Source organism: Ammodytes marinus, assembly GCF_949987685.1.
Source record: "Ammodytes marinus genome assembly, chromosome: 17".
In the NCBI taxonomy this organism is placed as follows: Eukaryota; Metazoa; Chordata; class Actinopteri; order Uranoscopiformes; family Ammodytidae; genus Ammodytes; species Ammodytes marinus.
In genome coordinates, this window is record NC_137221.1 from 1,895,445 (window position 1) to 1,919,074 (window position 23,630).

The 23,630-nt window shown below is 42.0% G+C and overlaps 1 protein-coding gene across 1 annotated transcript in view; it reads left to right on the forward strand.

Annotated features, from left to right (window-relative positions):
* Positions 1-1,972: 1,972 nt before the first annotated feature.
* LOC307264039 (uncharacterized protein) overlaps positions 1,973-23,630 on the forward strand; it is a gene marked incomplete at its 3' end in the record, with an annotated part of 28,605 nt that continues 6,947 nt past the window's right edge. Inside the window, exons 1-4 of the mRNA XM_080045364.1 lie at positions 1,973-2,088; positions 9,636-10,616; positions 15,054-15,233; positions 17,750-17,815. Coding sequence (XP_079901490.1) covers positions 2,016-2,088; positions 9,636-10,616; positions 15,054-15,233; positions 17,750-17,815 — 1,300 coding nt within the window. The 5' untranslated portion in view covers positions 1,973-2,015. The remainder of the gene's footprint in view (positions 2,089-9,635; positions 10,617-15,053; positions 15,234-17,749; positions 17,816-23,630) is intronic.

The following is a 23,630-nucleotide window of genomic DNA, read 5'->3' on the forward strand; positions in this document are numbered from 1 at the left end:
AGAATATGCAATGCTCTGCTGTCAGATCTCTGAGCCTTTAGAAATCCATTTCTGTTGTACTCGTGTATTCCTTTATTAAATAAAACTAAAGACAAACTTGTTATTTGAATCAGTGAATATGTGCGGCTGTGCTTTAGCTGATAAACCAAGTTAGCGCTGAATAGCATTAGTTAACTCACCCGGTTGTGTGCGGCTAGCACCTCCATATAATGAACCCAAACATGACGGCCAAGTCCGGGGAACTTTAACAACAAATACAGCAAAGCACCAAAAGCACCATATTCACGCCGCATTTCCGAGCGGCGTGAATATGCAATGCTGTTTTAATGCTAGTCTATTTGGACTGTTCAGCTGATGATGGCGGCGGGGATTCCCGCACACTGCGTTTCGTTCACTTGCCCTCGGGGGAATCCCCACCGCTATCAAAAGTGTACGTTTCAACTGTCTGGAAAATGAAGTGAACTTAGTGAGATGGACCTTCGGAGGGCTGAGTGATCGAGTGAACACCAATGATCACTCTCCCTCTAAGGTAATGTGAGACACTTTTTACATTTGCTTCCCTCTAAGGGAGCTAAAATGATTTATCAGTCAAATGTACACATTTCCTATTTATTCAAGATGATTCCTAGAAATCGGCTTTAGCAGAATTTATTCAAGTCAAAGGGCAGTGAAAATATGATTGTTTAAAAAAAGTTGTCATGTGGCTCACTTTACCCCAGCTGTTGGGTAAACTGAGACAGACCAGAGAAATCAAGGGGGTAAACTGATCCACTTACTTTTCCACTCTGAAATTACCATAACAACACATTGTAACAGTTAGAATCCTGACTGCTAGCTTGAAAACCAAATATTCCAAAACTAATGTCGGACTAGTGACAGAATCATGGGGTTTGGTCAATTAAGCAAAACATTTTTCTAAACACTTGAAAGTAGCTCTGATCAAATACAACATATAATTCACATTCAATGATTAACATTCAAATGACAGATATAACCAGTTCTATTAAAACACAGTCTGGGGGTCAGAACACAGGACCCTTAAGCCCAGTTCAGACCAAAAATTTGCCTTGCAACTGGTTGTGACGAGACGGTTTTAGAACGTCGCGGGGGAGAAATCGCAGCGGTGTGAACTGCTCGTTGCAAGCTGTTGCAAGGCGTTGCAGGAGATTCAACATGTCAAATCGCAAGGTCCAAGCAGTTGCAAGGCGAATCTTTGGTCTGAACTGGGCTTTAGAGCCAGCTAGTTTCTGGGGGTCAGAGCAAAGGACAATCAGAACCAGCTTGAACAGCCTGGGACTCAGAACACAAGTCTAGACCCAGCTGTCATTTTCCATCTTTTGAGTCTTTGATTAATATTTTTCTGCATTTGTTTTATTGGGATTTTATTGGGTTTTAAGACATATTACTTAGAGTCTATTGATGTTAAAGGCCACTCTCCTATCTCCCACATACATACGTGCCAAACCATGCCCTTGCTGACACCCCTTCAACCATTCTATTGATGGAACTCACCTTCTCAGCGCGGCTATATATATATATATATATATATATATATATATATATATATATATATATATATATATAGCCGTCCTCAAAGTTCCCTCCATGTGATGGTGATATCCTGTGGACAGGTGTTGAAAACTAGCATTTATGCTAATACACTGAAAAAATTTGGTTCATCCAATGATGTTGTCATTTTGAATGTCAAATAAAATCTACTATACTACACTATATGCTGTTACGTCATACCAAGAGCTGAGGGTAAGTGAATGAGGGGAAGTGGAACTACTATTGAAATGCAGCGGCAGCGTAGGACTCCATTAGAGGAAGGAGAAGAGGATTTTATTTTGAAAGATTTTCCCGGAAGCGCTAATGTTAGGCTAACACGTGTAGCTTAACTTCCTCTAACAGAAAGAAAGGAGAAAACACGGAGAGCAAACCGTCCGGTAGAAGCCGACTAACGGGAGGGAGCAGTCATAGATATAGAACATATCTATAGTGTTATATATCTATCTATGGCAGCAGTCCCCGGTTCCCCTGCGGAGATGGACCGGGACCTGGAGCCGGAGACGAAGCCGCGCGGAGAAGGTGAGTTCCGACTGTTTACCGCTCTGCTAACGATGCTAAGCTAACGTTAGCTGCTACATGTTAGCCGCAGCTAATGCTCCAGCAGCATGTTGCAAAAGCTGTGGTGTAGTTATCTCAAAGTAAACACTGAACGATCATTTAACTAGTAGGCTATAGATAGATAGATAGATAGATAGATAGATAGATAGATAGATAGATAGATAGATAGAAAGGCCCGCCTTAGCTGCAAACCCACTTTCCTCTGGAAGCCACTGATGGTGTATATTTACTTTTCACCTTCACATGAACATGGCTCTCTGAGAACACACACTGCGTTCCTATACACATACTTTCCTACTGTTTAGTGAGCCAGCTAAAGATTTAGGAGTTCCCAATATATGCACATCAATTACAGTATGCTGAAAATAAAAAATGTACTCAAGTAAAAGTACTCATAACAAATAATTACTCAAGTAAGAGTAACAAAGTATGCAGTGAAAAGACTACTCAAGAGTGCAAGTAGGCCTACTGAATTACTCCGGATTTATTTTTGAAATATACAGAGCAACACAAACGGTACAGAATAGACACGAACAAAATATAAAACAGCAATGTCCAAATAAAGATATGTTAAATAACATCCTTTTAAATAAAACGATAAATAAGGTCTTTAAAAATAAAATGAATAACCCTTGAACTCAAACAATAATAAAAAAAAAATATTTGCCAAATTAAATACACCACCCTTCAAATAAAATTATAATAAATTAGGTTTGTCCAAAATTATATTAATTAAAACCAATATACTTATAACACTGTTGCAATTGTTTTGCACATACACATTTTTAAACTAATTCCTACAATATGTCACTGGCCCTGAGAAAATTATCTAGGTTGTGTTTAGCCCCAAAAATATAAAACAGATAAAATTAAACTTTGTTACACATCAAAACCTGCTGGCACACTAACTTAACGTATGAAACTACAGAGAGGCTGAAAAAAAGAGACCACTCTCAGACTCTCACACAGCCAGACTGGGGCATACAGGGAGAACAGGACATGTGTCAAAGAAGAACAGTGTCTCTGTAATTGCGAGTGTGTGGGAGTCTAGGTTAGGGCTGGGCATTATGGGCAAAAATCAATATCTCAATATTTTTTTACCATATCTCGATACACGATATATATCTCGATATATTTCAAATCTCCTCTAGAGCACATCCTAAATGCTCAATTTAAATTAATTTTTTGCATAACATCACACCAGTAATATGATTTAAATATTCCCTGAAAAATGTGTCTGCACTAACGATGCATTAGGCAACATGAAACAACATCTTGTTTATATTCTTTAGTGCTTTCTATTGGAACAATTTGAAACTTGCACATGGCAAAGAGTTTGCACATTGTATTGATTATTCCACATCCTTCCACTCCCATACAATAGATCCAGCATTATTATTTGGAAACAGTTTTTTCCATCTTCTGTTAATCTGTAAACTGAGAACACTAATTATGACTCATTACAACCACTTACTAATTGTTTATCACCACTAACCCCCTGAAGATAGCAGCCACACTTTAAATGCAGAACAGGTTTTGCTCCATAATAATAGTCTATGTTTTATTTTATAAAAAATACTTGCAAATGTAGCCTACTTTACATAGACTTTTAGTTAATAAACGGCGTGCACCTCCCTTGGTGCTGACATGGACCTATTATAAGAGGCTGCCTGTAATAAATGTGATGCCGTGGTTGTGTGACGTTGGACCAAAAACTCTCCGTGAAGTCGGAGTAATCCACCCCCCGGCTCTCATTCGCCTTCCTCTCATAAGGACCAGGCTCTGTACAGCGGCCGCTTATGCTGTCAAGCGCCCGCCTCCCCCGTTCTTTCGCCTGTGTAGCCACTAGCCTTCCTCTCATAAGGACCAGGCTCTGTACAGCGGCCGCTTATGCTGTCAAGCGCCCGCCTCCCCCGTTCTTTCGCCTGTGTAGCCACTAGCCTTCCTCTCATAAGGACCAGGGCAGGCTGTGCTGTGTACAGCGGCCGCTAATGCTGTCATGTGCGCCCGCCTCCCCCGGTCATTCACCTGTGTAGCCTTCTTCTCATAAGCATGGACCTACAAAAAAAGTCCATGCTATGAACGACGGCCACCATCGCCGTCATGCGTGCCCCCCTCCACCCGCTCGTTCGGCTGTCATAAGAGCACAAGAGCCCTCGTCTTTTTTTCTCCCCCTCTCGTTGTTTTCACATGGCGATAAAAGTAAACACACACAGGGCGCACTGCAGACTACGTCACAGGTGCACGCCCAGGAGACTCTGGTTGGGAGGGGGGAGTGAGTGAGTTGCCAATGCATGCGAGTCTGTGAGGCAGAGAGCCACAGGAAAGAGCGAGAGAAGCGAACACCAGCGAGTTTGCCGGTGGCGGCGGCGGCTAAAAAAAACACATTACGTGCCAACTTGTATTCGATGGTCGCGATAGGGTCATTTTATACATCCCGTGGAGAACATCTTGCGATACATCGCATATATTCGACATATCGCCCAGCCCTAGTGTCAATGTGATTGTGAGTGTGATTGTCATTTTGTGAGTTTGTGTGATTGATAGCTTGTGAGTATGTGAGTTTGTATGTGAGGCCAGAGGTGTGGTTATTGCTCCTCGGAATCAGCGGTTTCTTCCATTTTCTCGACTCACCCAGATAGTCGGTAAAATCTACGTGTAGCCTGCATGGCACGGCCACGGACACATCGGTGCGGAAACGGAGCCGTTAAAAAAGTCCGCGGACATTGTTGAGCCCTATGACAACATGACAACAATTGTCATGTGACTCAAGTGGCTGCATTTGATTGGCAAGCTTTTGTAATGTGTTAAAATAGTCACGTGATAGATATGTTGGCTGAAGACATCCCCGGGGAGAGAAATCATGAGAGAAATAGATCTCGCATGTAATAAATAAAATATATAAAAAAATATAGTAACGACCGTCACGTAGCCAAATGGAACGGGTTAAAAGTACCGCTCTTTCTTCAAATATTTACTCGAGTAAAAGTAAAAGTATGTTGCAATAAAACTACTCCTAAAATTACAATTTATTCAAAAAGTTACTCAAGTATTTGTAACAGAGTAAATGTAGCGAGTTACGACCCACCTCTGCGTGACGTAAACATTTAGAGCTGCGCCGGTCAGCTGCTTTACAAGAACAACACTGGCCAGTGAATTTAGAGCGGAAGTGCTGGAGCTTGCATTAGAGGACCGTATTTTACTGTCGTCATGATGTGCCGGTTGATCTCGCTACGCGCTGAGTCCAACATCTCTGGGACAGTTAACCAAACTGACTAAATCACTCCGCTCACTGCGTCACCTGTGTGTGTGTGTGTGTGTGTGTGTGTGTGTGTGTGTGTGTGTGTGTGTGTGTGTGTGTGTGTGTGTGTGTGTGTGTGTGTGTGTGTGTGTGTGTGTGTGTGTGTGTGTGTGTGTGTGTGTGTGTGTGTGTGTGTGTGTGTGTGTGTGTGTGTGTGTGTGTGTGTGTGTGTGTGTGTGTGTGTGTGTGTGTGTGTGTGTGTGTGTGTGTGTGTGTGTGTGTGTGTGACAGGTTGGCTGTGAGCGAGTCTCTTTGAGAGCAGTGCTCTGCCATTCAGACATACACATACATTGTGAAAAAGGCCAATAACATTGTATGTGACTGTACACACCCCCTGGCATCCCATTTTAAACTACTGCTATCTGGTCGTCGTTTCTGCCTACCCCTTATGACTCCAAATTCTCTTTTGTACCACAAGCCATGGAAGCCTTAAATCAGTCATAATAAGCTAGATGTCCAGCTGGCCTGGTCATGTCCAAAGGTGTATAGTGCATTGTAGTGTGTAATGTATGTTCTTCATGTTATGTCTGTTGGTGTCTGATGTATGGACTATCTGTTTCTGTCATTTGTCTGTTGTCATGTCATGAAGTGCGACAATAAAGTTTTCTACTACTACATACACACAGTGTGTGAAGTCACGTTACTGTAGACAGAAATATAGTGTGGATATACGATCAGAGTTAGGATAATAATAGCAGCGGTGATCCGGTCGCAGCCTAGCTTAGCCTAGCCTAGCTTTCCCACTTCATTGTACAACTTCTCCCGGGCAGAAATAGACTCATAAACTAAAAAATGAAGCGTGGGGGTTTGTATTGAGCAGCGGACCTCATGACCAGCTAGATTATACGCCATTCCTTATATTTGGTGATTTTTAGATCAGACCGCCGTGGTTAATGTTAAACACACGTCCTTCAACTGCTAACATGGTCGCATGTTTAGAACGTAGGCTATGGAATGTCAAACGCCCCTCTGTTCCGCAACAACAAGCTGGCCGCATTTATACAGAGAGGCGGAACAGATTGTGTCGGCAATCTTACTACCTCCGAGGTAGTAAAATTCCCGGAACAATCTGTTGCGCCTCTCGGCCCCCGTTCCGCAACGGTCGCAATTATACAGCAGGGCGGAGGGTCGAAATTCCGGCTTATTCCCGGCTTTAACTAGCTTTGCAAAAGGGGCTACTGTTTACTGCGGGGACCGGTCATTGGCATCAGGGAAGAGAGGAGCAGAGGCATCTGCACACGTGATCATTTGATCTGGTTTTTACTTTTCTATCTTATTTAGGCTGGTAAATGTTAAGCTGTTCTCATTGGGATTAGCACTGGAGCACTTTGTTTCATTTATGTGACTTTCCAATTGTTGTGTATGTGTAACAGTGTGTAATAGAAACCCACTTTGAAACAGCAAACCAAGTTTGTCTGTGGGTAAAAATAAAGTAACCTGAACCGCAGATTTCAGACGTATGTAATGTACAGTGTTAGGAACGTTACTTTAAAAAAGTAATTAGTTATAGTTACTCACTACTTGTTCCAAAAAGTAACTGAATTAGTAACTGAATTACTTTATAATAGAAGTAACTAGTTACCAGGGAAAGTAACTATTTGCGTTAGCCTACTGAAAAAAAAAAAGGTTGCTACATGTCAAAAAATTTTGATTTCCGAGCAGTTTTCACAAGTCAGTTGAAATGAGTAGAACAGACAGGTAGGCCTACTTAGGCTACATAACCTTCAATATATATTGCACATCAACAGACAGCAAGAGGTATATCCTGCACTTCAAGTATTTTGTTCTAAACAAAAGTAGTGGAGGAAACTGCTGGATGTAGCCTACCGTGCTGATTTGCTAATATCACTGGATTCACTTTAGGGGTGTCGGCTAAAACACCACTTAAGGCCAAAAACGTCAGACTATGAAGCACGAGACAATGAGAGGAGGAGTAAGGTTTTATCCTATGTTTATTTACTTCTTTAACATGCACAGCAGCATACAGATCCCAGGAAAAGAACAATAGCAATATTCAGATCGTGATGACACGCTAACAGCTGTTGCAACCGGCAAATCGCGGCCGTTTAATAACGTGCATAAATTATAATTTATAGAGATCGGGAAACGCATGCACTTACTCACAAGGGCGATGCAAACAAACTCAGGGAAAGCACGTTTCAACCGTGGATTGATAGGTGGTTACTGCGGCAACTTGCACGCTCACACAACAGAGAGAGAAAAGAAAAAGAAACTTCACTAAACAGGCGCCCCGGCTGACTGACGTGACGGCGCTAACCGACAGTTATAATGTCATCCACACTGAATAAAACACATCTTAAAACACTATAAGAAATAACAATCGATTATCTCGTTGTTAACCCACCCGGTCTCCTCATTAGCAGTTTGTGTATGGAGCCAGGGGTGCGCTCGGATTACACAGTTTATTCAATCAGTAACGCATCGCATTTAACGTTCAGTAACGATAACGGCGTTGTAACGACGGAAAAAGTAATTAGTTAGATTCCCCCGTTACTGAAAAAATAACGGCGTTATTCCACACACTGGTAATGTAACCGTCTGTTAACACTGCTCAGCTGATATGGAACAGTTAGTGTATACTGCAGACGCTGCAGACAAGATCAACTAACAGGAGACTGCACATACGCTGTGATTATTGTAGCCTGCGATTTAAAGGTGGAGTCTGTACTGTGTGTGCTGAAAAAAGAACACGGGTTAATACACAGCTTAGGCTCTGTAAACGAGTATGCTAGCACAATGCCAGTTTACAGAGCCTAGGCTGTGTATTAGACGACCCCTCAAGCAAGCACCCCCAGTAAGTAAAACTGTTAAATTATGGAATGAAGAAACTGAGTCAGTGTACAGACTGGGTGTGTGTGTTGAGAGATGCTCCTATGAGGGAGGACTGCACTGTGCATGTGGAGGAATATGCTGCAGCCGTCACCAGCTACATAAGCACATGAACTGACATTATTGTTCCATCAAAAACCCAAACCAAACCCGGACAGAAACCCTGGACTAACTGTAAAGTCCAGTCCCAGCTACATGACTACAACGAGCTTAACGACCTGCACCCTTTTAAATTGTGTTTTATTTATATTAAATGTGACTCCAGTGTTTACCCCAGGAAATGTCTTAGTCTAGGTGGTCACTGCCCAGGGTCTCAGGAGGCGCGGCAAAAACTTTAGGGGTATTTTGCCCCAAGATGCCAATGCGCAGTAAAGAAATAAACAACTATTTATTTGAATACAAAAATACAACAGACACTGACCTTACAGTTGTGCAATTTTGTTTGCTATGTGCAGGTACAAATTTTGCGCAAAACATACAGACAGTACAAAATACAATTAAAGAGAAATTCTACTGTTTTGGTGCAATACCTTGCAGACACACTAAATACAAATAATGGACCATACACATAACATGTGTACACTTCTGTAAACTTACTGAAATTTACCTGGGCCATCACACTCATACAGTATATTCATCAGACTTTTCTCTGCGCTGTCTGAGCTGATAGATAACTTGTGTTGCCACAATGATGTGGAGTCTTAAACTTTAATTTAATTTAATTTAATTTAATTTAATTTAATTTAATTTAATTTAATTTAATTTAATTTAATTTAATTTAATTTAATTTAATTTAATTTAATTTAATTTAATTTAATTTAATTTCTTAATTTTCGGTCAATAGTCAAGGCGGAGGGCTAACGTTAGCCATAAAGCACTGGGGGAAACACTGCGTTGTGTCGCATTCCTTGTGAGAAATGTGCTATATGAATAAAGTTAGGTTTGATCTGATGCATATGTAGCTGCAAAAAGTTGCTTTGGCTGATTCTGTGTTGTGTTTCTAATGATTGGTCGGAGACTACTGCTGCCTTGCCAGCCGAGGGGGTCTTTATTTTCTGTTTGCAAATACATAAATATCAGTACATGACAAGATGTCCGTCTCCACATACACTCCTCTCTCCAACATGACACACCTCCGACTCAAGAGCATTTTACTGACAATGTCATTAAATCTAAACATTTATACATTGTGATCGTATAGTATACCACAGCTCACCCTCAATCTTTCCTCGCCCACTGAAATACTTTGGTAAGTCCGATGTGGTGCTGATCTACAGAACGTCTGCAGGTCTGTTCTGCCCCATTCATATGATTGATACAGGGGAAAAAATTCATACTCACTGTCTGTCTGTTTCAGTTTTACCTTCTGACATCCGGAAAGTGATCGTTGGTGAAGAGCAGCAGGAGTGGAGCCCCATTCTAGAGCCAGAGCCTCCTCACAGTCTGAAGCAGGAGGAGCCACCAGAGCCCCCACACATTAAAGAGGAACCAGAGGAACTGTGGAGCAGTCAGGAGGGAGAGCAGCTTCAAGATATCACCAAGTTCCCCTTCACTCCTGTCCCTGTGAAGAGTGAAGATGATATAGAGAAAGCTCAGTCCTCACAGCTTCATCAAAGACAAACTAAACACATGGAACCAGCAGCTGATGGAGAGGACTATGGAGGACAAGAACCAGCCAGGAACTCATATCCAGATCCACATTTACAATTTGAGACTGAAGACCAGCCTGAAGACTCCTCTGAGACTGAAGACAGTGTGGATTATTCTAAGGAGACCAGAGAACCTCAGTCAGGTTTAAAGGCTCTGAAAAATAAAGTGTCTGTAAGTGATAAGAGGCGTAAAATGGGAGAGAAACGATACAAATGCGCTGAGTGCGGAAAAATATTTATTGGAAATATAAATCTGAAGAGACACATGAGAATTCACACAGGAGAGAAACAATATAGTTGCCCTGTGTGTGGGAAAAGTTTTCTTAGAAATCAGGATCTGAAGAGACACATGAGAACTCACACAGGGGAACAACCATTTAGTTGCTCAGTTTGTGAGCAAAGATTTTCATTCAAGGGAAACTTGATAAAACACATGGCCATCCACACAGGGGAGAAAACATTCAGCTGCCCTGAGTGTGGGAAAAGTTTTGTTAGAAATGAGTATCTGAAGAAACACATGAGAATTCACACAGGAGACAAACAATTTAGTTGCTCAGTTTGTGAGCAAAGGTTTTCACGCAAGGAAAACTTGAAAACCCACATAGCCATCCACACAGGAGAGAAAAAATTCAGCTGCCCTGAGTGTGGGAAAAGTTTCACTTGGAAAGGTCAACTCGGAAAACACAAATGTGTCTAACGTCATGCCAATTATTCTGGTGAGAACAACCCTAACACCTGGATTAAAACTGATCTAGTATAAACCAGGCATTTATATCAAATCAAATCAAAAATCAAATCAGTTTTATTTGTATAGCCCAAAATCACAAATACATTTGTCTCAGTGGGCTTTACATTTCATACAATATGATACAATATGACACCCTGCCCTTACACCCTTAGCTCGGCTGAGAAAAAACTCCCAGTAAAAAACCCTTTACCGGGATTAAAAAATAAATAAAATTGAAGAAATCTCAGGGAGAGTCGACAAAGTAAGGGATCCCTCTCCCAGGACGGACATACTGCAATAGATGTCATAAGTAGAGAAAATCACGAAGGAATTTGATCATTGACCAGGTGATTACATGGTAATACTAAAGTAAAGTGCGAATAGTGTGGATGCAGGAAGACTTCAGATGCTGCCAGAGGATCCACACCGTCTCGTTTCCACCAGGGAAAACTAAGGTTTCCAGCGCCGGGATTACATCCCACGTCTCCAGGTGGCATCCTTAACCACTGCAACCTCTTCCACGTTGATGGTCCATTCTCAGATGTTACCGGAGGGGGGACCAGATCCACACCGTCTCGTCACGACCAGGGAAAACTGGAAGAGGACAGACAGGCAACCAGTGAGCAAAGCAAAAATTAATTTAAAGATTGAACAAGCAAGTGAGTAGAAAGAGTACTATCCCTGATGGACGGTGAATCAGTGCTGATGTGAGGCAATAGCAGGCGAGGGGCATCCGTTCCTAGGACAGCTGATTCCGCACAGAACTCGGAGTCAGTCGAGTAGTATGGAGAGTGCTTGGTAGACAGAGGGAGAGAACCCCCGGGGCAACACTCAGCCAATCATGGAAGATAGACAGAGGAGAACAAATGTCAGGGAAATGGTATCAGTTACGCAATTAGCGTCGACAGGACAATTTTTCAGTGGGAGGACAACCGGTACTCAGGCCCAGACAAACCGAGACCGAGGCAGCTCCTCAGGCTGTTAATAATAACGCTAAAACAATGTTAAACAATAGGAACACAATTAACAATAAATTACATTGATTTACACTCTACCGTTCCCCACCGACACACAATCGGCGCCAGCCCCCCAGACCCAGAGCCTGCCCCCTAGCACCTCGCCCCCAGAGAGCACACCCCAGTGCGGCACTAGTACCGAGCAGGACCGGGGCCATAGATAGAGAATAGACAGTATAGAATAGGGAAATAGCCAAATGCACCGCTGCCACGAGGAGCAACCACAGCCGAAACCCCCAGAGGGGCGGCCCGTACAGCCCACTCGGGCCCGCCGGACTGGCCGCGCCCAGCCCATGAGGCAAGGCCAGAGGCGCCAAGCACAAAGGGCGCAACGCATCCGCCGCCGCCATTGGCACACCCAGAGCCAGGACCGGCCGGAGGAGTACCGACGCCGGGCAGCGAAACACAGACGCCAACAGCGACACCACAGAGTGGACCGCCAGGCAGGGACAAATGATTAAAACAATTTAAAAACAGTTAAAACGCAAATTGCATAGATTGCTTCTATCCGCCCCAGGACAATCTATCCGCAATTCTCCCGAGGCGGTCAAAAGCAACCCGCGTCTAAACGATTAAAAACATTGCAGTACCCACCTACCAGTGCAACAATTACACAATCTGCACCCGATGCCCCTTTTCCACCCCACCCAACAGTCCAGTCAGGCAATAGCACGGCGCCACTGCAGACGCCTGAGCACGCACCCCGACTCACTTTACCCCAGCTGTGGGGTAAAGTGAGACAGACCAGAGAAATCAAGAGGGTAAACTGATCCACTTACTTTTTCCACTCGGAAACTACCATAACAACACATGGTGTAACAGTTTGAATTCTGACCGCTAGCTTGAAAACCAAATATTCCAAAACTAATGTCGGACTAGTGACAGAATCATGGGGTTTGGTCAATTAAGCAAAACATTTTTCTAAACTCTTGAAAGTAGCTCTGATCAAATACAACATATAATTCATATTCAATAATTAACATTCAAATGACAGATATAACCAGTTAGATTAAAACACAGTCTGGGGGTCAGAGCAAAGGACAATCAGAACCAGTTAGAACAGCCTGGGACTCAGAACACAGCACTAGACCCAGCTGTCTTTTTCCATCTTTTGAGTCATGTTTAATGTTTTTCTGCATTTGTTTTATTGGGATCATTCATTGAATAAATACATATTACTTAGAGTCTATTGATGTTAAATGTCCCCCACATACATATGTGCCAAACCATGCCCTTGCTGACAACCATTCAACATTTTATTACATAAATACTATGCATAGCTCCCGTAAACGATTGTAGCATCGATTGTGTTATTTTTTTTTTTTCATTAAATAATTAGGCGGTGACCAGCTGGCTTCGGGCAAGGTTGGTTGGGTGTGCATCAGTAACTCTAGGGGGTGATTATGTGGGATGGGGTTAGATTTGTATTGAGGTAGGCTGCCTTATGGATTGTGCCGGTTTCTTTGTTTTGCTCAAAGCTTCTCCACCGAGCCGCGGACCAGTAAGTGATTCATTCAGGCAACGAACCAGTTGCTGCTTCGGACGTCATATGTCACGTGATTGTTTTCGCTCTGAAGCAAGCTGCTTTAGTCTGCCTTAGTTTTTCAACGGCTTATGCATTGAGCCGGTTTCTTTTTTTGCTCAAAGCTTCTCCACGGAAACACGGAAAATGATTTGGTACACACTCACACTAAGACTGAATATCATGTTATATTTACTAAACAGGGGTTGCAAATTAGTCTTGTCTAGAAACCTGTATGCATGGCATCTATTTTATATGAAGCAATGTATTTGTCCCTGCTCAATAAACTTCTAAATATGAAAAAATAAAGATTGATGAATGTGTGTATTGTGCTTGTGTTACTGAGGAGAATGGAAAGATGGCATGTTGGGTGTGCTTGCGTAACTATGGCAGGAGGTATTTATGGAAATACGGGGTGATTATGGAACATTCAAAGATTTTTATTTAGGTACATTATTTTTTCCAACAGTTTTAGGGTTGAGCCGGTTTCTTTTCTTGCTCACAATTTCTCCACATTTGGAGAAGATTCGCTCCGATGGTACTGATGATGCTGGCGTGCATAAAAATGTATTCGCCAGCTTGAATAGATGGGTGTAAACATGCTGGTGTTCCCGCCAGTACTCCAGTGGATCTTGAGATCTTGAGATGAGTGGATCAGTTAAGTAGCGCTGCACCTCCACTGTTGCATCTGCTGTAGCATTCCTCCCCTTTCTTGCCTGGGAGGCATCCCTGTCAAGGCTTTCCCACAGGTTTATCACTGACAAACATGAAATTAATCATCAGTACAGAAAAATTTCAATTTGTATCTATTTTTACTTGTACTTACTTTGTCCTACATTTTATCAAATAATTATATAATTACCTGTTGAAGGAGGATTTTCCACATTCGCTGTTGCTGCTTGGGCCGATGTGGAGGGATGTTCCTCTGTTGGTGTGTCCAGTGTGTGTCTCATTAATTGTGTGCATTGTGCTGTTAGTCTTTTTACTGATGCCTGTGCCTGTATTTGATTGTTAAATCCCATTGTTTTGTATCTTGGATCCAAAAGTGTTGCCATTGTCAGGGCTGTTTAAATTTTTTTTTGCATGAATGACAAGAGGTTCTGTCCCAAAAGTTTTGCTGTGGGGTGCCTTGTGTTCTCCATCTCCCCATGCAGATATGTTTAACATTTTGGTCATTGGGATGACCTTAGACCCTGACACTCTCTTCTCCTCTGACAATTCAACGGTTGCCTGGTTGAAGGGGGCAAGCAAATGTAGGCATGCAGCCGTTGTTTCGTAGTCCTCAGAGGATATAGGTGTCACATCTGTTGTCAGTGTTGCGAGAGCTGCCCCTACTGCCTGTCTCTCTTGGAAGAGGCGCTGGAGCATAAGGACTGAGCTGTTCCAGCGTGTGTCCACCTCTTGGATGAGCTTCATTACTGGCCTGTTCATTTGCTCCTGCACTGCTTTTAGCTTCTCCTTTGCTGTAGTACTGGTTCTGAAAAAGGTTATAACTTTGCGTGCCCTTGTGCGTAGGTCCTCTAGACCTGGTGTAGCATCCATGGACTTCTTCACCACTAAATTCAGAGTGTGTGCAAAACAAAGTGCATGTCTCAAATCTGACACAGGCAATCATGTTGGCTCCTGCATCCGTGACGATCGAAGCCACTTTACTTTCAATGTCCCATTCCTCCATGAGAGACCTCATTGCTGCAGAAATGTTAACAGCCGTATGAGTCTCGGGGAAAGGCAGCACTCCCAAAAGCACTGTGGCCAGCTTTGTCATCCACATAATGGCAGGTGACTGCTAGGTATGCCTCCATATTAATGGAGGTCCACATGTCTGAAGTCAGACTCACAACCTGTACCTTCTGCATGTCAGCCTTCGCCTTGGTCTTCTCCTCCTCGTACTTCCGGAAAACCATGTTCTTCACAGCCTTTCTGGATGGCATGGTGTACGTTGGATCCAGCAATGCCACAAATGCCTTGAATCCACAGTCCTCAACGATGGAAAAAGGCTGCGAGTCCTTTACCACCATGTTCACCAGAGCCTCATCCAGCTGTTGCTTCCGGTCCTCTAAGACACATGAAGAAATAAAAAGAAAATGAATAAAACAAAATTAGGATTAATGGAATACAGTTAAACCATATTATTGTGTAATGTGTCTATTTTAAAATATTGTAATACATAAAGCCTACCTTGAGGTGAGTTCCCCTGGTTAGCAGCTCCATGCTTGGCAGTGAAGTGCCTAATCATGGAGGAAGTATTCCCATGATACTTCAGCTCAAACCAAGCACCGGACCTGTAGAGAAAGCCATTAGCAAATAAAAATGCAATTTGAGTATATACACATATACCTATAGCTACCTTATATAGACTTGACATAGACCATAGGTATATTGCCTTGGCCTATATATTGGCTATATAGCTATGGTCTGCACATACCTACATGGTATATTACTGTCAGAAAGTTATTGTTGTATATGTACATATATTTTCCTATATTTCATATTAAACCATAGTATTAAACAGCTAGCACACCTACCTTATCAGGTGCGATCAGTTCAAAGTGTTCCCACATGTTAGAACGACCTCTCTTCCTGGCTGGCTCCATAATGATCAGACAAAACTCCAATACAAATGCGATACCAACAATTCCAACAACTCCACAGCAACGTAGCAGGCGCTATTACAACAACCCACATATTGTCCATTGTTTCAAGCGGTTATAAAGGGTTTATGGCGCTCAAATTCAAAAGCGTCAACCTGTCACCTGTCAGATACGAGACGATTCATTGGGCCATTGCCAGTGACTCACTTGATTGGACCACGAACCAAGCCGGAACCAGTCAGGTGATTCATTCAGGCAACGAAGCAGTTGCTGGTTCGGACGTCATATGTCACGTGGTTTTATTATGATATATTTACGAATAAGATTGATCAAAATACCGATGTCTAAATTGTTCTTAAAAGGATAGGCCAGCCTATTTCCTAATAGGCTAACTGATGTAGGCTAGGATATAATTGAAACAGCATTTTATAAAAACCTATAACATATGATTTATGCTTATTCTATTCATTCGCTTTTAAATGTTTTATTCATTCGCTTTTCTACTGTGTATTATGTATTTTAATCTTGCCCCTATAAAGCGCATTGAATGGCCGTGTGCCTGAATTGTGCTATATGAATAAAATTGCGTTGCCTATTCCCAGTACCAGGATCAGAACCCCGGTCATCCACACTACAGTTAGTGTGTTATCCCCTAGCCTAATCTTGTTGACACTCTGATTTGTTTAATTACATAAATACTCTTCACAACTCCCGTAAACGGTTGTTGCGCCGATTGTGTGTTGTTATTTTCTTTCATTGGATAATTAGGCGGTGACCAGCTGGCTTCGTGCTTGAGTAACTCTGAAAGGGGGTGATTATGTGGGTGGGATGGGGTTAGACACTCAGAGATTTGTATTGAGGTAGGCTGCCTTATGGATTGAGCCGGTTTCTTTGTTTTGCTCAAAGCTTCTCCACCGAGCCGCGGACCAGTAAGTGATTCATTCAGGCAATGAACCAGTTGCTGCTTCGGACGTCATATGTCACGTGATTTTTTTTGCTCTGAAGCAAGCTTCGAAGCAGTGCTTCTTGGGAATTGTAGATCAGGGTTTGAAGTACGTATCGAAGCTTCAGTGTCACACTGCCATATCTATTAGTGATGGCCAGATGAAGCTTTTTGAAGCCTTGAAGCCTTAAAGCCAAATGATTCACAAAAAGGTTCATTTCTCGAGGCTTCATTTGAACCGATTTGATCACAAAACAACCCCCCCTGCTGGTCAAACAGTGTTAAATAGCCAGATCATTCTATCAATTTGCAATACACTCAATACTGTCCTGCAACAGTGCAGCTATGGGAATGAGTGACTGACAAGTAAATAAATCAATACATCTTAATAAATGCATTTCATGTATTGTTCATGTATTTAATTCATATAAATACAACTTGTATTTTGTTTGGTGTATTATGGGTATGAAACATGATAATACATATAAATCTAATAAATCTATCAATAAATATTTTTTGTCAAACTTTGAATTACTCATAATGACAGGAATAATTATTTTCAAACTGTCGCAGTGTTATAACAAGGTAAGGGGCAGTGAATGTGCTTGTGCAACTTAAGGATTTGATTCATTTTTATTGAGAAACAAAATGTGTTCCACTGTGCTGGGGTTCAGACAATTTCCCCTTTTGGAAACAACTTCTCCTGCTTTGGAGAACACTCTTTCACATGGTACAGCGGAGGCAGCAGTGCACAATAAAGTCACAGCAAGTTGATACAACATCCACTTCTACATCACTCCCAAACCAACAAATCGCCGCAAAGTGCGAGTGGATCCACAATACCCGAAGCACTTCTTGAACAAACGAGGCTTCGAACGTCATCAGTCACGTGATTCGCCCTAAACGATACAAGCGTCGATACGCGTTTCACCAAAAACTTCCGGGATTACTCGACACACGCTCCGAAGCCTCGGCACGTTATGACCCATCACTACTATCTATATCTATATCTATCTATGGCAGCAGTCCCCGGTTCCCCTGCGGAGATGGACCGGGACCTGGAGCCGGAGACGAAGCCGCGCGGAGAAGGTGAGTTCCGACTGTTTATCGCTCTGCTAACGATGCTAAGCTAACGTTGGCTGCTACATGTTAGCCGCAGCTAATGATCCAGCAGCATGTTGCAAACGCTGTGGTGTAGTTATCTCTAAGTAAACACTGAACGATCATTTAACTAGCCAGATAGATAGATAGATAGATAGATAGATAGATAGATAGATAGATAGATAGATAGATAGATAGATAGATAGATAGATAGATAGATAGATAGATAGATATTTAGATAGATAGAGCCGCCTCAGCTGCAAACCGACTTTCCTTTGGAAGCCATTGATGGTGTATATTCACTTTCACATAAACATGGCTCTCTGAGAACACACCCTGCGTTCCTATACCTATACTTTCCTACTATTTAGTATGCCAGAAATAGATTTAGGGCTAGGAGGTCCCAATACATGCACATCAATTGCAGTGTGCTGAAATACATAAATGCCCCACTAACTCCAATAGCATTTTGCAGTATTCTTCTTTGTTATTGAAATGTTTCGCCTTAATGAAAAATAACTTACTCATCTGATTTTTTTTCTCTCTCCTGTGGCCCTAAAACTCTTCTGTACTTTAGTATAAAGTGTAGTAAAAAGAAAAAGTATGTGAAGTGGAACGCAGACACAGAGCAGACACACACACTGTTTACAGAGTTCCTACATATTTAGTCTGTAAACACTGCTCAGCTGATATGGAACAGTTGGTGTATACTGCAGACGCTGCAGACAAGATCAACTAACTGGAGACTGCACATACGCTGTGATTATTGTTGTAATGTCAGACTGAGTGTGTGTGTGTTGAGAGATGCTCCTATGAGGGAGGACTGCACTGTGCATGTGGAGGAATATGCTGCAGCCGTCACCAGCTACATAAGCACATGAACTGACATTATTGTTCCATCAAAAACCCAAACCAAACCCGGACAGAAACCCTGGACTAACTGTAAAGTCCAGTCCCAGCTACATGACTACAACGAGCTTAACGACCTGCACCCTTTTAAATTGTGTTTTATTTATATTAAATGTGACTCCAGTGTTTCCCCCAGGAAATGTCTTAGTCAAGGCAGGGCTGGACAGTGCGACAGTTTTGATCGCATTTGCTACTGAAAGTGATCACGTGCGATGATGAATACAAGTCCACTCGCACTAGTGCGACAGCTTGCTAACGAGCAGATGCTGCTTTGAAACACAGAGGAGAGATGCACAACACTGCTAGAGGGCTCTACATTAACACTCCAAATGCGGTTAAATGTAGTCTTAGGCAAGTAAGTTATTGAGTCTACCCGCCACTTTGGCTGGTGAAATTCACATTAAAAGCCTGTTACTAGCCAAACGTGAGTTGACTTTTATTTTGAAGCTGGTAAGAACAGGAAAGTAGCGCTTCACAGCCATGCAGTGCTCTAGCTTGAAAATCAACTCATTCAGCTGCAGAGAAAAGTCAACAGTAGTTTGAAATAAGACAAAAAATATATAGATATAGACAGGGCCGACGGACTGGGGGGAAAAGTGATACAGTCGTGTGGGGGCCCAAGGCAGAGGGGGGCCCATACATTTTTTATTTAAATTTTTTTTTTTTAACAAACTAAATGTGGGGCCCCGATCTTCGAAGGCCCTGAACAATGCCATTCCAAAAAAAGAAATAATTGACTGGCTCGTGATAGGCCCCTGACCCTTGCAAGGAGATCAGGGGCCTGCGCATGACTAATGGCGCTTTTCTACCGCACATGTAGCTCGACTCGACTCGACTCAACTTGGTTTGGTAGCAGCACGGGTCGTTTTCCACCGCAAATAGTACCTCCTGAACGTGGGCGTGGTTGTCGTAAGGGGCTGAAAGCCTACTCTGGAGCAAAGTAGCAAAGCAGAAATTACGAGCAGTTGTTGCACTATTAACTTAACCAACCGCCAAAAACACGGATGAAAAATGTTTAAGAAATACCCCCCTTGTATCTGTTTGCTAAAAGAAGAAGAATATTGCTACGGGCCATTAAAAGGAATGGTTGTTGTCCCGATGTGTGACTCTGCCACACAGTCAGCTGTAGGGATGCGTCACATACATCCCTATGCACGTAAACACGGGCATGATAAAGTTGACTGTTTAGTGCTTGTTTCAGGATACGTGTTTTCAAATGCAAGCCGTGTCTCAGCCTGAATATTTTATTGAGGTAATCAGTTCAGTCCGAGGCTTGTAATGTAATCGCTCGCTATCATGTCTGTCCCAGCTGGCTACTATTTAGCCTAGCTGCTAGTTGCCCTACATATCTCCTCTCGTATGTTAAAAGTAACTTCCCCAACAACCAACACTGGGTGAGCTTAGCGAATATATAGAAAAAAAATTCGGATCTGTGATGCAAATCAAATGAAAGAGAGCCAGAGTAGGCTGCACGCGGCGTAAATACACTCAAACGTCCCGGAGAGTTGGGGAGAATAAACAACAGAATGAAGCCGGTAGTCTCTGGCCACTGATTGGCCAGACAATAGTCTCTGGCCAATCAGTGGCCGGCCGTCTGCCGACGTCACCTTTTAGCATCGGCTCAGCTCGCTTGGAACCTAGAGCGAGGCGATACCAAAAAAGCAGTCGGTACCAGGTACCAGGTACCATGAAATTGCGGTGGAAACGCCTAAAATGCGAGTCGAGTTGAGCTGACACCATGCGGTGGAAAAGCGCCATAAGGCATGTGTGCAGGAGAGTAAGCAGGAGCAAGCCAACATTGAATTGAACTGGTGGCGAAAATAAACGCAGCAATGTTTCTATGGGGATATTTAGCTGAACAGAAATAAGTGCTGGCAAAGCTAGAACAGTTTAAGACTCCACATCACTGTGGCAACTCAACCTATCTATCCGCTCAGACAGCGCAAAGAAAAGTCTGATGAATACATGAGAGTGATGGCCCCTGCAAGTTTCAGTAAGTTTAAAGAAGTGCCACACTGTTACTGTCTTTGAAATGCATTTAGACATTTTAAGGGGAAAACACATTGTATTTATTATTTCAACTATTGAGTTATTTGTAGAACAGCATGCTAGTGTAGGCCAACAAGATTTATTTTATGAATTTTCAATGCTGCTTTATTTTTATGTTTTAAATTGGGAAAGACATGTTCCAAAACGACCTGTATTTAAAAAGAAATCAAGCAAGTAGGCTAATAATAACAATTAATTAATTATAGGCTATCGCGTCACAGTAGGCCTACTGTCCACAGTAATCACAGCCCCCCATCCTTAAAGGAACTTTAAAAAGTTGAATTTGCACTTGATGTGCCAACACAAGTGTATGGTCTATTATTTGTATTTAGTGTGTCTGCATAGTATTGCACCAAAACAGTAATTGTGTTTTGTACTGTCTGTAAAATTGTACCTGCACATAGCAAACAAAATTGCACAACTGTATTCAAATAAACAGTTGTTTATTTTTATAGTGCGCATTGGCATCTTTGAGCAAAATACCCCCAAAATTTTCACCGCGGCGCCCGGCGTATTATGGGGGAAACACTGGTGAAAGTAATGATTTGGTCATTCATCAGATGAAATATTGTGGAGTTGTTTGGCTCAGAGAGCCATGTGTATTGTAAGACCGCTTTTCAGGGGGCCCATCAGGACTTTTTGTATAGGGGCCCAGAATTTGGTGCTACGCCCCTGGATATAGATATTATTTTTATATTTTTATGGGGAGGAATAATTCTGAATCAGCCAAAAATTGCAATAATCAAGTTAGATTATTGTCTAAATTGCAATCAGTGCACCCCTATTAATTGTTTCACAATTATTACTGCACACACTAGGATATCATATTAATTGAGAATCTCAAATGAGACCAAGGTGACATGCTCAAAGGTAATTAGAGCGAAATGCAAGGGTAAAGGTTATGCAAGCTTTCGATAATACTTAATATGCTACCGAATTTATTTTTGTGCTACTGATTTTTTACAAGAGGCGAAAATGTTGTTGTGCAATTTTGTTTGCTATGTGCAGGTTCACATTTTGTGCAAACATGCAGACAGAACAAAATACAATTACCGTACTTTTCGGCCTACAAGCCGTAACTTTTTCCCCGTTTTTCGACCCTGTTATTACACAGCACAGTATATATTCTGTAGCTACTGGGGATGGGCGTTAGTAATCGAGTACTCGAGTACTCCTCGTTTCAAATGATCTCGATTGGTGGATGAGGAAAATAGTTTTTTGTTTTTTTTAGTGTTTGTAGCCTTTAGGCCGGCCGGCGGGCCGCCCCTATTTTAAAATGTTATATACGTGTACAAAACGGCACAAAACGGATATAAAGTTTAACAAAATTAAATATTTTGATCCAAGTTAGATAAACTAAGCGTTGTGTCAAACAGAAACTGCAAATAACTGCCACCTCCGTGCAGCGCAGCCAGTGTGTGGTCTCCACAGCACCGCGGAGCTGAATGCGGGGCTGGAAAACTTGGAAAATCACATAAAGAAGCCAGGCTGACTTCGGGCACATTCGAGCAAACGACATTTAAGAAGCCTTTATTATGGAATATAGGATTGAGATTCAAAAGCCGACGGTGTAACGTTCCGTTAACGAGGAATTAGTCGCGGTAATTAGTCACGGACAGGAGTGATCATTACGCGGTTGGATATACTAGCCTACTACTTCTACTGCTTTGGTGAGTTATTTAGCCTATCTATGTGTTTAAATTGTAGGACAATAATTTTATTGTATTTGCTGCCCTTCTTATTTTAAATGTCTATTTTGAATGTTAGCCAACTACAGCCCATGCTTTTTTTCTCTCTCTTTTTTCTCTCTCCACCGCAGACCTACTCGATCGGTTTAAATTGTGGCCCGCTTATTTAATTACTTTCAGTTAGGAAAATGTGTTTTAAACTTGTGGAAAATAAATCCTTAATATCATATGGCAACTGTGACTGTTTGACATAAGCATTGAGCGCTTTATTGCGGTCAACCGTTGTTCTGTAGACAGATGCGTTGCGTCCTAAAAATAGAAAAAAGTTTAACGAGGAATCGATTGATCCTCGAGGAATGCAAGCGATCACACGAGTAGCGAAAACACTCGTGCCCATCCCTAATAGCTACTATTGCACAAAATGGTAACACTTACGTACGTTATGCAAATATGCAACTTGTTTGTTGAAATGTGGGAGCTTCCTCAAGCAGCCATCTCTTTCCCGACAATCCCCTCTGTGCACAAACTCTTACATATGGTAATTAAACATTATAACACCTGCGGCTTATTGTCCAGTGCGGCATATAGTACGGAAAGTACGGTAAAGAGAAATTCTACTGTTTTGGTGCAATACCATGCAGACACACTAAATACAAATAATGGACCATACACTTAACATGTGTACACTTCTGTAAACTTACTGAAACTTACCTGGGCCATCACACTCATGCATTCATCAGACTTTTCTCTGCACTGTCTGAGCTGATAGATAACTTGTCTAGTCTAGCTTTGCACAGCACTTCTTTCTGTTCAGCTAAATATCCCCATAGAACCGCGCTGCGTTTATTTTCGCCACTAGTTTAAATTAAATTAAATTAAATTAAATTAAATTAAATTAAATTAAATTAAATTAAATTAAATTAAATTAAATTAAATTAAATTAAATTAAATTAAATTAAATTAAATTAAATTAAATTAAATTAAATTAAATTAAATTAAATTAAATTAAATTACTTTTTTGGTCAGTCAATAGTCAAGGCGGAGGGCTGGCGTTACTAATGCGGCCGCATTAGCCATAAAGCACTGGGTCAAACACTGCGTTGTGTCGCATTCCTTGTGAGAAATGTGCAATATGAATAAAGTTAGGTTTGATCTGA